Below are 14,715 nucleotides of genomic sequence, written 5' to 3'. Positions count from 1 at the left end.
TTTGTCCAATAATCACACATTTTATTTAACTCGGTTCAGGTTAGTTTTGTGAGGTTTGGTCTTATAATTAAATATAATTTGTAAGGAATCTGACTGAGCAGTTTAGACAGGATAAAGTATATGGGTAATTTGCCCAAATTCCCACACATAGTCTGGAACTGCCTAGATGAACATGTCAGTGTTACATGACAAGCATGTCAATAACAATAACCAGGCTTGGTTATTAAATTACAGTGATGAAAAATTTCAATAATGCTTCTATTAAAGACTGTTATTACTGAATTAGCTCAGTTTCCGAAAGAAAATATAGAAGGTCATTTGCATTGGAAGTTTACATTTAAGAAATACAAACTCCCCTTGTACAAGTAGCCTAGATCAAATAGTAATTAATGTATAAAATGTTAACATCCCATGTATTCCTACCAAATTTTTAATAATATCCTATTTAAAACATTTTCAAAAACCTTTTTTTAGATGTTTAACGATAAGGATGGGTTCCCTTTTGAGTGTGGTTCCTTTTAAGGTTTCTTGCTCATGCCATCCCAGGGAGTTTTTCTTGCCACAGTTGGCACTGGCTTATTACAGACAAACTTACAATTAAAAGGGAATAAATGTATACATACTTTTATTTGAGACAATGTCCATTGTTAAAAGCGATGTACAAACAAAATTATTTGAACTGAATTGGTGGTCTTTCTGCATTGCTGTTTTTTCAACACCATTTTTTTTTCTTTCCTACTTCCATGTTGTCTTGCTCATTAAGGGTATAGCACTTGACATCTGTAAATGTCTACTATAAAATGCTCAATAAAAAAAACCTAACTTGATGCAATCCAGAATCCCATTCTGGGATCAACAGTGTCTAATTCCATCAAAACCTTTTTCCCAGCGGAGCTTTCACCACTACCAAAGCATGAAGCCACCTGTTCAGGGAACTCATGCCCAATGAATTGACGCAATGCTTCTTCAATCTTGAAGAAAATCCATAATGTGCAATTAGAGTCAAGATTGATGGACTTGGAAATCACTCACAAAACTTAAGGGTTTTGTCCTTTTGACTCCCATTTCGAGATAATTTCACCAAAACAGATGGCCTTGAAATGCCTGATTATTCAATGCATGCTTGGAAAGGAAGCCAGGCAAATGCACACACTGCAGTCCTCATGTGGATTCATCAGGTTCTGCACATAAAATTATTTTTAAAAACACACATCCACTGCTAACCTACACCACTATCTCATGGCAAAGCAATCCTTCCTCCCAGTCCAAGTACAATGCCACAAACCTACCCCTTCCAAATTTCTTGTCCGTATTTCAACACACATAGTTTTCCACTGATGCTACTTGCAACTCAATACCCAATGACATCATCCAGAGTTTTCTGAAAAACACTGGGAGATGTGGACTCAGCGCCATCCACATCGAACAATTAATGCAGAGTTTTTTTTTCAAATAGCCACCGGCTAAATGACACTCTCCAGCTGTTTGCTAGGGTTCCTCAAGGCAACCCTGTCACAGGAGGGAATTATGATGGAAAACAAACAGCCGTGTGCTTAAGATGACATGGAAACCATTAATTCATCTAATGTATATATGCAGCATAGCAGCTGGCCAGGAAAAAAAAAAGTTCTGTAAGGTTTGACATTATCTCGCTCTGCAACTGAGTCTGTTTTTGGATTTTAACTCATAGTGAGGATGTGTCTTCAAATGAAAAGAGTTTTATATATATATATATATATATATATATATATATATATATATATATATATATATATATATATATATATATATATATATATAAACATGACCACTTTGCCACAGAAACATTAGACCACACTAGAATATAACCTAGAGTTAGAAATGCCATCACTGTCTGTGAATTCTTGCTAAAATTATTTCGACTAGACCATTTTTATCCAACTTAAACAGCTATTAATTTGGTTTGCAAATGCCCACAACTTTGAAAAATACATTTAGTCAGTCCTGTTTCCCAAAATATTAGCAAACTACAGTAGTAGCCGAATTTACACCAGTGTGACCCTGACCAGGGGTGAATAAATGAATGCACTTGTGGTGTTGGTTTGTCCCACGGGATATCTGACCACTCTCTCACACCCACATGAAAGTAGAAACCTCCTTCTCTTCTGCTTGTATTGCTATATCCCATGGGAGCCCTGTCCTAATGCATATCTCAACTAGATTGAAATGTTTAGTCAAAGCTTTCTTAAAAGAAAACAGTATATCGTCAAGTATATCTGTTTAAAATAATAATGTATTCATATTTGGAGATATCCCTGACGAAAAAAAAATTATGCTGAATAATGTGCTAAACAGTTTAAGGCTTGTGGACAGCTAGCATAAGGGTTAACATGTTGACATGCAAATGTTTATCAGAGAAGTCATACAGAATTATTTGGAATATTTGTTAATGACAACAAAACCTGAATTGTTAATATTTTCACACAGTGTAAAAAACACATCAAGCAGCTAAACAATGGCAAGAAAATTCCAAAGAAATTTGAACATTGGCAATAACCAAGCCAAATATAATAAGCTTTTGCTAAATGTTTAGGTGCAAGAAATGTTTTTCTAGAGGATATCACAGAAAATACACTGAATGTCCATCAACATACATATCCTTACTGGTATGGTCCATAATGAATACTAATGGCTGCTGCTTCCTGTGTGTACAGGCTTGTCTGGGTGGATGACTGTGCATATGGTCAGCTTTGAAATCTGAACTTCCATGTGTAAAGCCTGAAAACTAGATATATGCTTAAGCACATAAAATAGCTTTTTAAACTAGCACATATATTACAAATACAAATACTAAATCTGCTTTTTAAACTGAAACAGATTATTTCACAATCATCAATACACCAAAAAATACTACCAAGAACGACAAAGTAACAACCAACCTTCACATGTTCTTTCTTGGAAATCGCATGACATGTCTGAATCTTTTTGAGTAACACTCCAAGCCTGAACTACCTCACTGATATGATAGAAAATACATCATCTGAGTCATATCTTCCTCAACAAGACTGATGTTAAACTGCTATCCTCCCTCCATCCTAGAAATGTGCACTTAAACCCCACCCTTTTAGACTACAGTAGGTTTGTTATTCATCATTAATATTATTACATAGAGCCATTAAAGATGCAGTCAGACTTTTTCCCGACTAGCAGAAGTTGGATATTTCAAAAAGCAAACATATACAGCCCCTTATGTCTTATGTCTTCCAGAAAAGCCACACCCTTAAATCCCAAAAATGAGTGTGAGATTGTAGGCTTTAGAAATTAAAAGTCATCATGATTGATATGTAAGCAGAGATGCCTCCGTGTCCAGACTGAGATGTCATAGAGTTAGGTAGGGCATTTTCAGCTGTGTGCCCCAAAATCAGTGTCGAAGGCTAACAGTTTAAATGCTGGCAATTGGCAACATGTTTTTCAGCATAAACCCAGCTTATGGGCCATATAGTCCATTTTTATTCACAGTAGGTCTTAATTAGGTAACAAGATACCCACACTTCGTAAACCATTCCTAAACATAAGAAATAAAACATGACGAGGGTCTACTGTTAAAAAGAAATAACACCAGGGAGGTGTGATGGTGTTACCAAAGTGAAGTTCATTATTTTCCAATAACATCATGTCATTAAGTGTTTTATTAGCAATAACAAAACTAAACATTTTCAACTTATTATATTTAGGCATTTTGAGTTTCATCCCTTGTTGAAAAAATTAAACTATTTAAATATTAAAACTAAAATATTTATTTAAATTTAAATATTTCCATTTATTGAATTTGATTTAATCAATTTAATTTGTGGCAATTTTAAATAAACAATATATATATATATATATATATATATATATATATATATATATATATATGTGTGTGTGTGTGTGTGTGTGTGTGTGTGTGTGTGTGTGTGTGTAGCAAAATTGTCACCGTGACACAGTAAAGTGTATTAAGTTTACACACAGCTACATAACCTGACATATAAAAACATTTATTTGTTATAAATGTGTTATAAAGGTTTTAAGTTGCTACAATTCAAATAAAGCTGTTTAATATTAGATATTAGTAAGGGACACTTTTCATAAGGGTACTCATGTAGAAAAAATTACTGACCACACCTTTAGGTGACCCTTTAGCTTACTTTTCAATAGGAAAGGAAATAAAATCATTTTTTGACACAATTTCTTTCTGAGCCACTGTATAGCTGGGTGGCATAAAGAGATTCCGGATTTCCTTGTCATACCCAGTCTAGATTTGACACAGCCTAGACACTGTGCTGCATTTTAAGCCGATAAAAACTGCAAGTCATTCGATGAGCGAACATGCAGGGAATGTGAAAGATGCTGAGGAAGATATGAGATTAATGTGCACTACTATGTACTGCTAAAAAGTGCAACAGGTTTAAGTGTAATGGTGTCATATTTTCTGTCTTACCTGATTTGCGCTTGGTGCCATAGTCCCTGAAAAAGAAGAAACAGCAGAGAGACATGATTAGAGCTCTGGCTGCAGATAAAGTCCTCTTTGACAACATCCGCACGCTTGCACACACATAAACACACATGCACCAGGAAAAATGCGATGTGTGGCACGGTGAGGAACGTGTATGGGTTTAATCGTGGAGAAGTGAGCTGCTGATGCTACAACAGACAGCCAGCAGCTCATCATGTGACCCAAACAAAGCCAGTCTCTTTTGCCCGATACGTTTGTCTCTATTTGCTCCCTCCCCTTCTCTCTATCTCGCTGCTTTTCCCCAGAGGATGGAGGGGGGACCTGCTGAACCCTCACTGCTTAATAGATTAATAGAATAGATAGATTGTGTGTGTGTGTGTGTGTGTGTGTGTGTGTGTGTGTGTGTGTGTGTGTGTGTGTGTGTGTGTGTGTGTGTGTGTGTGTGTAACACTGTAAAAATTGAATCTTAAAGCAGAGAATGAAGAGAACAGAAGCAGAACAAAGAATGAGTACTTTTTTGCCAGTCCAAAAAACTCTTTAGCCAAAACCCCCTCTCTAGCCGAAAGACCATCTTTTTATTTAGCATTTTACGCTTTTGCACCATGTATAGTTTGAAACCGTTGCACTGGTTAATTCATTGCATGATACACGTGCATTACTGACGTACATCCTTAAGCCTTTGCTTCACACTCACCTAAAATATATTCTTCTCCCATTGCATCCTATTAAACTTTTCCCAACCCATTGCTCTATATGCTTATCCCATTGCATTTTACACAAGCAATTGTGCTCAACCGAGAGTGTACTATATTCTGAGCAAACTATATTCTACTCAACCAAATGTACTAATCCCTTTAAACTGTACTCAACCAATTGTCTTATACGCTCATCCTATTTAACTGTACTCAACCCATTACAATACCATACGATATTACATTACTGCATTACAATACAGTACTATACTTCTATTCAGGGTTCCCTGGTGGTCTAGTGGTTAGGATGCAGACGCTCTCACTGCTGCGGCCCGGGTTCGATCCCCGGTCAGGGAACCAACCCCTGCCAGTTTTAATGCCAGTCCCAAGCCCGGATAAATGGGGAGGGTTGCGTTAGGAAGGGCATCCAGCGTAAAAACATGTGCCAAATCAAACGTGCGGAGGATCCGCTGTGGCGACCTCTAACGGGAGAGGCCGAAAGAAAGTCGGTCACTATACTTCTATCCAATTGCACTGTACTCAACACATTGCGCTATATGTTTATCCTATTAAATTGTACAAGCAATTGTACTATACTGTCTTGACTTCTACAATACAATCCTAGTGCAGGCAACCGAGTGTAATATAACCAAGTATTATATATTGTACATATTATAATCACTTTCGACTGTACTCAACCTTTTAATTTATACACAACCCAATAAAATATACTCATCCTTAATTTATTGCACTACACTCAACACACTGGACTGTAGTGAACCCACTGTACTATAATCTTATTCCATTGCACTGTACTCAGCCCACTATATTTTAGAAGACATAATCCCTCAAAGCATCTGCCTCACACCTCCATTAGGCCTTCCTTCCATCTCCATTGCTTTTACTCCCACTCTTCATGCCAGCACTCATCTTTTAGCAATTCTATCCCTCCATCCATCCTGTTGCCAGTCTCTCCCTTTGTATCTCTGGACAGCAAATAAAAGCTCTCATTCTACCCCATGAGTCTGAGGTCACCCGAAACATTCTGCAGCAGCATGGTTCGAGAGTCAGAATGCCCGTCTTTGTCAGCTGAACGGAAAAAGAGAGAAAACACTGTCCTCAAGCGATATTTGAACTGCAATTTGAGGGCCTTAAAATCAAACGAACACTGTGGAGGACACACCATTAACTAACGTACGCACTCTAACGGATGAAATGGCAGGAAAACTCATTTCCAGTCCACTATTATGGTTTTATTGGCTCTTTCTTAGACCACAATATACATCAGTATGCTTTGTTGTGAATAGACACTAAATGCTATTTCCAACCAAGTAATAAATTCCTGAATGAAATAAATACAGACTGTTTGACTCCATTCCATCTAAAAAAAAGTGGAGGTTGATGACCCAGAATGCTAGGGGTACGTCCTAAATAAATGACCTCACTGTGTCACTTGGGTGTCTTTAAATAAAAGAATGAAAGGCCTACAGTTCTTACAGTGTTACAGCCCCCAAGATAACAGTAAAATCGAAGCGAGTGAAGAGGCGGTAAGAACAAAACTATAGTTATGTATGTTTATGTTCTTATTCATTCATAGATCAGGGGTATCTGGTGGCAATGTGTCAGGATAAAAAAAGTGAATGCTGTAGCATTAACAGCTTGTCTTTCATTCAGTGCATGTCAAGTTGAAGTTAACAGAATTGCGGAATTGCATAGCGGAAGAATCTGGCATGCTGGCATCAGAAAATAAAGCACCACACCAAGGTTGCGTGCTAAAATCTGAAGGCCATTTAAATGGTGAATTAAATAAAAGAGGCAGCATGCTGAAAACTGCTTAACTAGACCTAACTTCCTCTGGGGACTCTTAAAGCAAGATTACAGCATTTTCATGTAATTAAACATCCTTAAACACATACATGCACGCATTTATTAATATTTATTAAACAAAATTACATTTGTAATTGATGCATAGTCATTCAAGTCAGAGGACAAACCCTGCTTTTGTTCATTTTTTTATATAATATGTATCTGATAGACTTTTATTCATATAATCATGTGAGAATTTCCAAGCTAATTCAGCTCAGTGTACTTTGGATGTCTAATAAAGGCCTTTTAACAGTATCATGTAGCCTTAAGAGTTCCTTTGTGTAACTGCATACTGCTGAATATCTAAAAAAAAAAAACAATAATAAGCTACCTTAAAACAGAAATTCTTTCAGAACAAATAGTATATTAAGCCTTAAAATTATACAGTTTTGGATTTTCTGTGGATATATATATATATATATATATATATTCTTTTCTTTTTATAATGAAATTCGTTTCTTTCAGTGACATTAAACTTTACTTTGGTTAACAGTTTCCTACATTGCGTTCATCTACCTGCAGATAGTTGGCATAGTGAGATTGAGCCCTTGATTCTACAAAAAGAGAGTAATGCACCAGCACTTTAGTGTTTTAATCATCCAGCTTTGGAACCTGATCTGTTTTAGCAGAGTGTTAAGACAAGGAAGTGTGTTTATCTTTACACTGTTTAAACAGATCAGGTTTAAAAGCTTCAACTTTTATGCTTACATCACTATCAATACCATGAAGTTTGTTGAGTGCTACTGGAACTGTGTTGCATTGCTGAATCAGGTGTTTAAATTTAAGTCCACAGTTTGCCATCTGCACTACCCCTGTACTGGATTAGATGTAGCCTGAGATAGTCTTTAAATAATATGACATTGAATGTCAATCAAAAATGGTGGACAAGAAATGCAGCTTTGTTTTGAGATAGATATTATTTCTCCTATTATGCAATACTGCACCTGTCCTATCAATGTCCCTGAAGTGACATTATTTTTGGAATGTTTTTAGGGACATTACCACGGAAGAATATTTTCCAGCAAAAATTACAGCACCAATCAACAAATGAACACTAAAATAGCTAATCACATCACAAATATTCTTTTCTTTTTTTTTTTTAATGTGTTTAATATTTGTCTCAGGGTAATGTACTTGTGAAAGTCAAATGTTTCAAACCAGACTGTTCGAAGTGTGTTGCAACATTTTTCGTCTTCTGGGCTTTTGCGATAGTGGGAACACAATGCTTCACTGCGTTAGAACAACAATCAATAAGATCCCGAATCTGAATGCTTCCCAAGAGCTTAAAAACATAAGCATGTACACATATTTTCAGCCTTTCTGTTTCTCTCTATTTCCTCACAGCTTGAGTAACTCTTGTGGATTTTTGAACACTGCTGGTTTTAGTGCATATTATAAAGGTGACTCCATCAGCGGCTATTAAGGAGTGTTTACAAGAATCCTGGGGCCCTTGCAAAGCTGTAAACAAAAAGTAAACAAAACCATTTAACACTTATGTGGCTCAGTATAAGGCCCTAGGAGGCATTCACCTTTTAGGGATGAAGTGTATGAATGGATGAGGACTAAAAACAGTGCCAGAGAAAGAGAAAGAGAAGAGAGCATCTGTAAGACATTAAAGCATGGGAGAGAGAAAGAAATGGCATTAGAAGAAAAAGGGAAAACAGGAGGCAGGAATGGGGTGACAGTTAATGGTAGAAGGAGAGCAGACAGAGTAAGAGTGTGTGTGTGTGAGAGAGAGAGAGAGAGAGAGAGAGAGAGAGAGAGATAGGGTGCAAACAGGAGTGAGATGGACACACTGGCCATGCTGTTCACTGACCCCTGTCTCCCACTACTCAAATCCCACAAGACTGATTAAGCAAGAGACAACTAGGAGAGTAATAATGAAAGGAACAAAGACAATAAATAGAAAAAACATTGTGAGAAAACAGGGAAGATGGAAGAATAATATCAAATAATTAATGATAGACAGACTGGTAAAAATGTAAGGCATGTGTTTTTTCATTGAAAGGCCTGACTCGCCAAGACTCACTTGCCTCATAAAACGGACACACAAGTAAACAAAGGACAAAAAACCCAGATCATCACTTTTTGGAGATACCAAGAAATTACATAATCTTTCCAAACACAGCCAAAACATGGTCTTGGCTCTGAGTAGAACTTTCCTGTTATTGATGTTCTACTGAATCTTGGCCAGCAACAGCCGTTTCGCAAGAAAGCTGTGCTTTCCCAAATCTGACCTGCAGGTAGGCCAGCCACTCATGCTATCATAACAGAGAAATAGTGGACAGGACTAAGGAAAACAGATAGTATCACATGGCAGTGCAAAAAATTGAATCTAATATAGCCAGAGAAAGTAAGAAGCCTACTTTAATCACACACTTGCATTATTTTGCTAAGCAAATGGTCTGAAAAGCCTTTGCAATTTTGTCTACATACTTGTTGATTGTTTGGCTTTTCACTCTTGAAGCTAAGCACCATTATAAAATCCCTAAAAACTAAAACATCAAAAAACAGTACCAGTAAATCTGTTATCGGAGCTAATATCTTCCACACCAACTCAAAATACCTCAGAAGACCATTTTATAACTTTACATGATCAATTGTTTAGTGTATAGTGCAGATTAAAGTACTGAAAACATTAGGAGCTTTTATATAACTTATATGTTCAGTCTAAAAAAATGCTCTCATATCCCCTTGTCATCTTTCATCATTTAGCCAGCTAACTAGCTAACTGCTAGTAAAAACCCTTATATAAGTGTGTTTTATGATGATGGACATCATAACTCAAAGAAAGCACAGGTTTTTAAAACTAACATTAGAGAAGATAGCTAACTAGCTAGCTAGTTACATGCTAACAAGTTTGTTTATGTGTTTACATTTGTCAGAGGAATGGAGTTTCTGTATCTGTGTCACGTTTCTGTAACCGTAGTCAAACTGAGCACAATATGGCACAACAATAAAAAAAATAAATGTATTTTACTTTCTTGGCCTGCAGATATTGGGACTAAAAGTATCTATGTACCAAGGTACATAGTCTACATAGTAGTACATAGTCTAGGGTGTTATTTGGACCTCATTGCTGTTACATTCATAAAAACTAAAAAGTTATAAAAGTTATAGTCATTTTAAGAACAGGGAAATTATCCTTCAACGCTCCTTCATAACAATCCTTCATAACAATCCATGTGCATTTTTCAAACATTTAAAAACAAGCCTTTTGCCCCCTATAGCCCACTATATCTAGACTGTATACGTAGGCATAATCCAAAAAATACTAATACAATTATTTTTACATTAATGAATGAATTATTGTCTATTAGTATCCAGGTTAGGATAGGTCGTGAAATATGTACATTTGTTCAAGGCTGTGACCTGAACATATTCACCCCCTATAAAATATTGGATGTTTAACAGAATTAACAGAAGTTAATTTTCAGAGGATCATGGGAAGAAGAAAAGAAAGCACTCTCATTACTGTTTCTTTATTCAAATACTATGCTATTATAAAACAAAACATACAATATACAAATACATTTCAAATCATTTGTTAGAATGTAATAAGATTTTACCATTAAAATAGATGGTAATTAATCCTATTTGTAATTCTATGAGAATAGAAAACTCAATCCTGTTACAAAAAACTTGAGAAACTGATTGGATGTTGCCTGAGATAGTATAACGTTTTGCTTAAATACATATCTTCCTAAATAATAATTCCTAATAATATTTTAAGAGTACCCACAAATGATGGAATCACAAGATCTGATTCTTTCAGCCTATTTCATGATTTTTTTCATTCCAATTTCATGACTTTATCATTACGCATGTTTGTGAATTAGTGAACACCAATTTACAACAGAACAGAAGATTTAATGATCATTCAAATGACTAACCTTCACCCATTCCTCTGATAAAGCAGGCATTAACATGTGGAGCTACAGCCTGGTGCCTTGGTCTATTTGTAATGATTTCCATATGCAATAATGCCGACTTTCTTCAATGCTACCTCGCAGAGATTAATGTATATCTTTCTAAAAATAACCATTAATCTTGGCATGAGTGCGTACACCTTCCAACACAACCACCCCTTAACCCCACCCTCAGCTTTAAGTACCCCTCTAATAGGGTAAATCCGATCCAACTAGTCTCCCAACCCCCTAGTTTTGATTTTTTTACAAGCCAAAAGCTTTTAAGCTAACGGGGTCAGGTGAAACTGACCTCCATGCTGAAATTGTACTCCTCCATTACGATTCCAATTAATCATCTGAAACAATCAGTGTTGATTTACACACACACATAGAAGCATGTAGGAAAGTAATCTGAGGATATATACAACATGCTGATAGAGAGAGAGAGAGAGAGAGAGAGAGAGAGAGAGAGAGAGAGGCATATGTAGCAGAGCAGAAGAATTCAATGAGGCTGATTGATGAAAATACTCATTATTACATACAGTCTTTATTAATCTTAGTCATGTGTCTGCTGCCTTTTTTTTTTTTTTTTTTACATTTTTCATGGGTCTTTCAAGAGGGCAACAGAAAGTCTTAAACACAACACTTCCGAGCAAATAATAACACTGTATATGGTTATGCATGTGACAAATTTGATTACAAGAACTGTTTAGCATTTAATCTCTAAAATCTATCCTCTACATCTCTTTAGTGTATGTGTGAATTCAATAAACACGTATTCTCACATACACTATCTAGACAAAAGAACTGGTATACCTGACTTTTCCAGTCATGTATATGGTTCTTCCCAAACCATAGTGGAACTATGGTTTGTTACCAAAAAGTTAAAGGCCCACAATTGTATTGTCTTTGAATGCAGTAGTTTTATATTTTCCATTCACTAGAACTAGGAGACGCAAAACCTGTTCCAGTATGACAATGCCCTGTGCACAAAGCCAGCTCCATTACGATGTGCTTCACATGAGTAAAACAAGTGGGGGATCTTGAGTGGCCTCCTATAGAGCTCTGACCTCAACACACTTTTGGGATGAATTCGAATTTTTTTATTATTATTATTATTATTATTATTATTATTATTATTATTATAAAAATAGTGCAACTAATTGCTTTTGTTACTGTTTTGCTGAAGTTTCTGTGAATCTCGCCTGTTTCCTTTTAAGACTTTTTCTGTGTTCACATTTAAATTGAAGTTTTATGGGTGCAACAATTATAAATCAACATCTGCCCTTAGACATATATATATATATATATATATATATATATATATATATATATATATATATATATATATATATATATATATGTGTGTGTGTGTGTGTGTGTGTGTGTGTGTGTGTGTGTGTGTGTGTGTGAGTTTAAAGTAAATTGGAATAATTGTCTGTGGAAATCCCATATGCACTACAGATGTTTGTGATTAAAACTAACTTAAAAAAAACACCAACGTTAGAATATTGCTTGAAACGAGTCCCCTAATTACAGCACTGAAAATGTAATGGTCCAGAATTACGTTGTGTCATTTAACAGCTTTGTGAATCATAAAGAAGGTCTGAGAAAGCCTGCAAAGCTTCCAGGAAATGCCACAGATCTGTCTGTGAGCACTGGATATGTGGCACTCAGAAAAAAAAAAAAAAACAGGCCAAACATTGTATCCTGAATACTCAATGAAGAAAGCAGACCAGACAGACACTACATTAGTGTGTGAGAAAATCCTTTTAGGATATTTAGAGGAGAAAACAAAGAAAGAAGATGCTGTCTGCTTTATTTCTGGTCTCCCAGACTGCTGCTTTCAAAAGATTTCACATCAGCCAGTAGTTTAGTCCTTTACAGTGAAACTGAACATTACAGAATTGCAAATGTGATGGATCATGTGATTTCTGCCACCTGATCACATTTAGGTTCAGCTAAAAAGCTAACCGTGACCTCTACTGGTACAAATATGGTACAGCACAGACAATTGAAGCTAAAATAACATGAAAGATGTTGGACTTGTGTAGTTGGTTCACAATATGAATCTAACAAAAAAAGCAAATGAGATAAATGTTCAAACTGTTAAATGATCTTCTGGCTCAAACAATATCTGCACTTGCTATTAAAATAAACCATAGAGGTTTATCTTCTTCTTCTTCTTTCGGCTTCTTCCATTAGGGGTCGCCACAGCGGATCATCCGTCTCCATACCCCCCTGTCCTCTACATCTGCCTCTGTCACACCAACTACCTGCATGTCTTCCTTCACCACATCCATAAACCTCCTCCTTGGCCTTCCTCTTTTCCTCCTTCCTGGTGGCTCCATCCTCAGCATTCTCCTACCGATATACCCCATGTCCCATGCGCTGTCTCTCTAATAAACTCTGTCCATCCTGGTCACTCCTAACAAAAACCTCAACATCTTCAACTATGCTACCTCCAGCTCCACCTCATGTCTTTTACTCAGTGCCACTGTCTCTAAACCAAAACCATAGAGGTTTATGAAACAGGTAAATGTGTTTAGAGGGTTTTTTGGTTCCTCACCTATTCAGTGGGAGAATAAACAAATTCATTCATTCATTTTTAATTGGAAAAAATTATAATAAAATGTATTTAATCTACCCCAAATGTATAGTTTCATCCTAGATTTGTCCTCTATAGTTTTTGTATCATTTTCAACAACTTCCTTGCAAAATTGATCATCACCAAACATTCACATGTACAGTTTTTATTATTATACAGACAATTTTTATGCACTCTCAAATGTAGTTTTTTTTTTTTACTAGTATGTGCTCTATTGTTATCGTATTATTGACTTGTACAGCTTTGTACACATGCACAATATGTAATGTCTTGTGTACTGCATAGTTCTGTGAAGTGTTTTGGTGTTGTGTCTTGTGTGTATTTATGTTTTTATGTAGCACCTTGGTACTGGAGAACCATATGCACTGTACTGCACATGATTGAAATGACAATGAAAGCCATTTGACTTGACTTAATCATTAGCCTTTGATTTTCAACTGTTTTATCCATTTTTAATGTTCTCCTATGTCTGTTTTCTTTTGTGTTTTTTATTTTATTTCACTATACTTTTTTGCTATTCAAGTTTGTACACTTTAAGTCAATGTAAAAGAATGCGGATGATACTGTAAATTCCTTTTTTTTTTTTTTTTTTTAGCAAAACACATTTATAATAAAATCTATGTATTTCAGTGTAAGACTATATAAAAACAGCTTATAACACAAATGTTGACATAAATAATGACCTCAAGATCCTCTCATGCACATAATTCTGTTCAGTGCTGTTTATCTAGCTGGAGATTCTCTACTGGCACACAAACATCTGACAAACAGACATTTGAGCATGGAGGAAGATAAGTTCATTGTTTAAAGTTAGAGTGCAGTTCATGCTTCAGCCAGCAGATGGCATTTCATACACAAAAACCTCAATGCCTCAGTCCATTGCAAATTTCCATGCACTCACGGCGCTCCAGATATTGTTGTTGTTTTGTGTTTAATGTTGGTGATTTCAAAGTCAAAGTTCTGCAGGCTTCTGATCTTGTGACTAACACACTTTTAACAAGGAAGGACACAATTGTGTGTGTGTGTGTGTGTGTGTGTGTGTGTGTGTGTGTGTGTGTGTGTGTGTGTGTGCTCAGTGAAGTACAAAACTGAGAACAAGTCTTGGGTTATTCCCAGCATTCAAAGGCAATCTTTGTGTAAAATCTATTTTGCTTTCCAAACACCATG

At 36.0% G+C, this 14,715-nt stretch overlaps 1 protein-coding gene across 5 annotated transcripts in view; it reads right to left on the bottom strand.

Moving 5' to 3' along the window:
• Positions 1 to 14,715, bottom strand: part of sh3pxd2aa (SH3 and PX domains 2Aa) — a 109,905-nt gene that overhangs the window by 36,931 nt on the left and 58,259 nt on the right. For all 5 annotated transcript variants that reach the window (XM_046837914.1, XM_046837910.1, XM_046837912.1 and 2 more), the window contains exon 6: positions 4,460 to 4,485. In XM_046837914.1, coding sequence (XP_046693870.1) covers positions 4,460 to 4,485 — 26 coding nt within the window. The remainder of the gene's footprint in view (positions 1 to 4,459; positions 4,486 to 14,715) is intronic.

The sequence above is a fragment of the Silurus meridionalis genome, chromosome 24, assembly GCF_014805685.1.
Source record: "Silurus meridionalis isolate SWU-2019-XX chromosome 24, ASM1480568v1, whole genome shotgun sequence".
Lineage (NCBI taxonomy): Eukaryota > Metazoa > Chordata > Actinopteri > Siluriformes > Siluridae > Silurus > Silurus meridionalis.
This window is presented reverse-complemented; position numbering and strand designations above follow the sequence as displayed.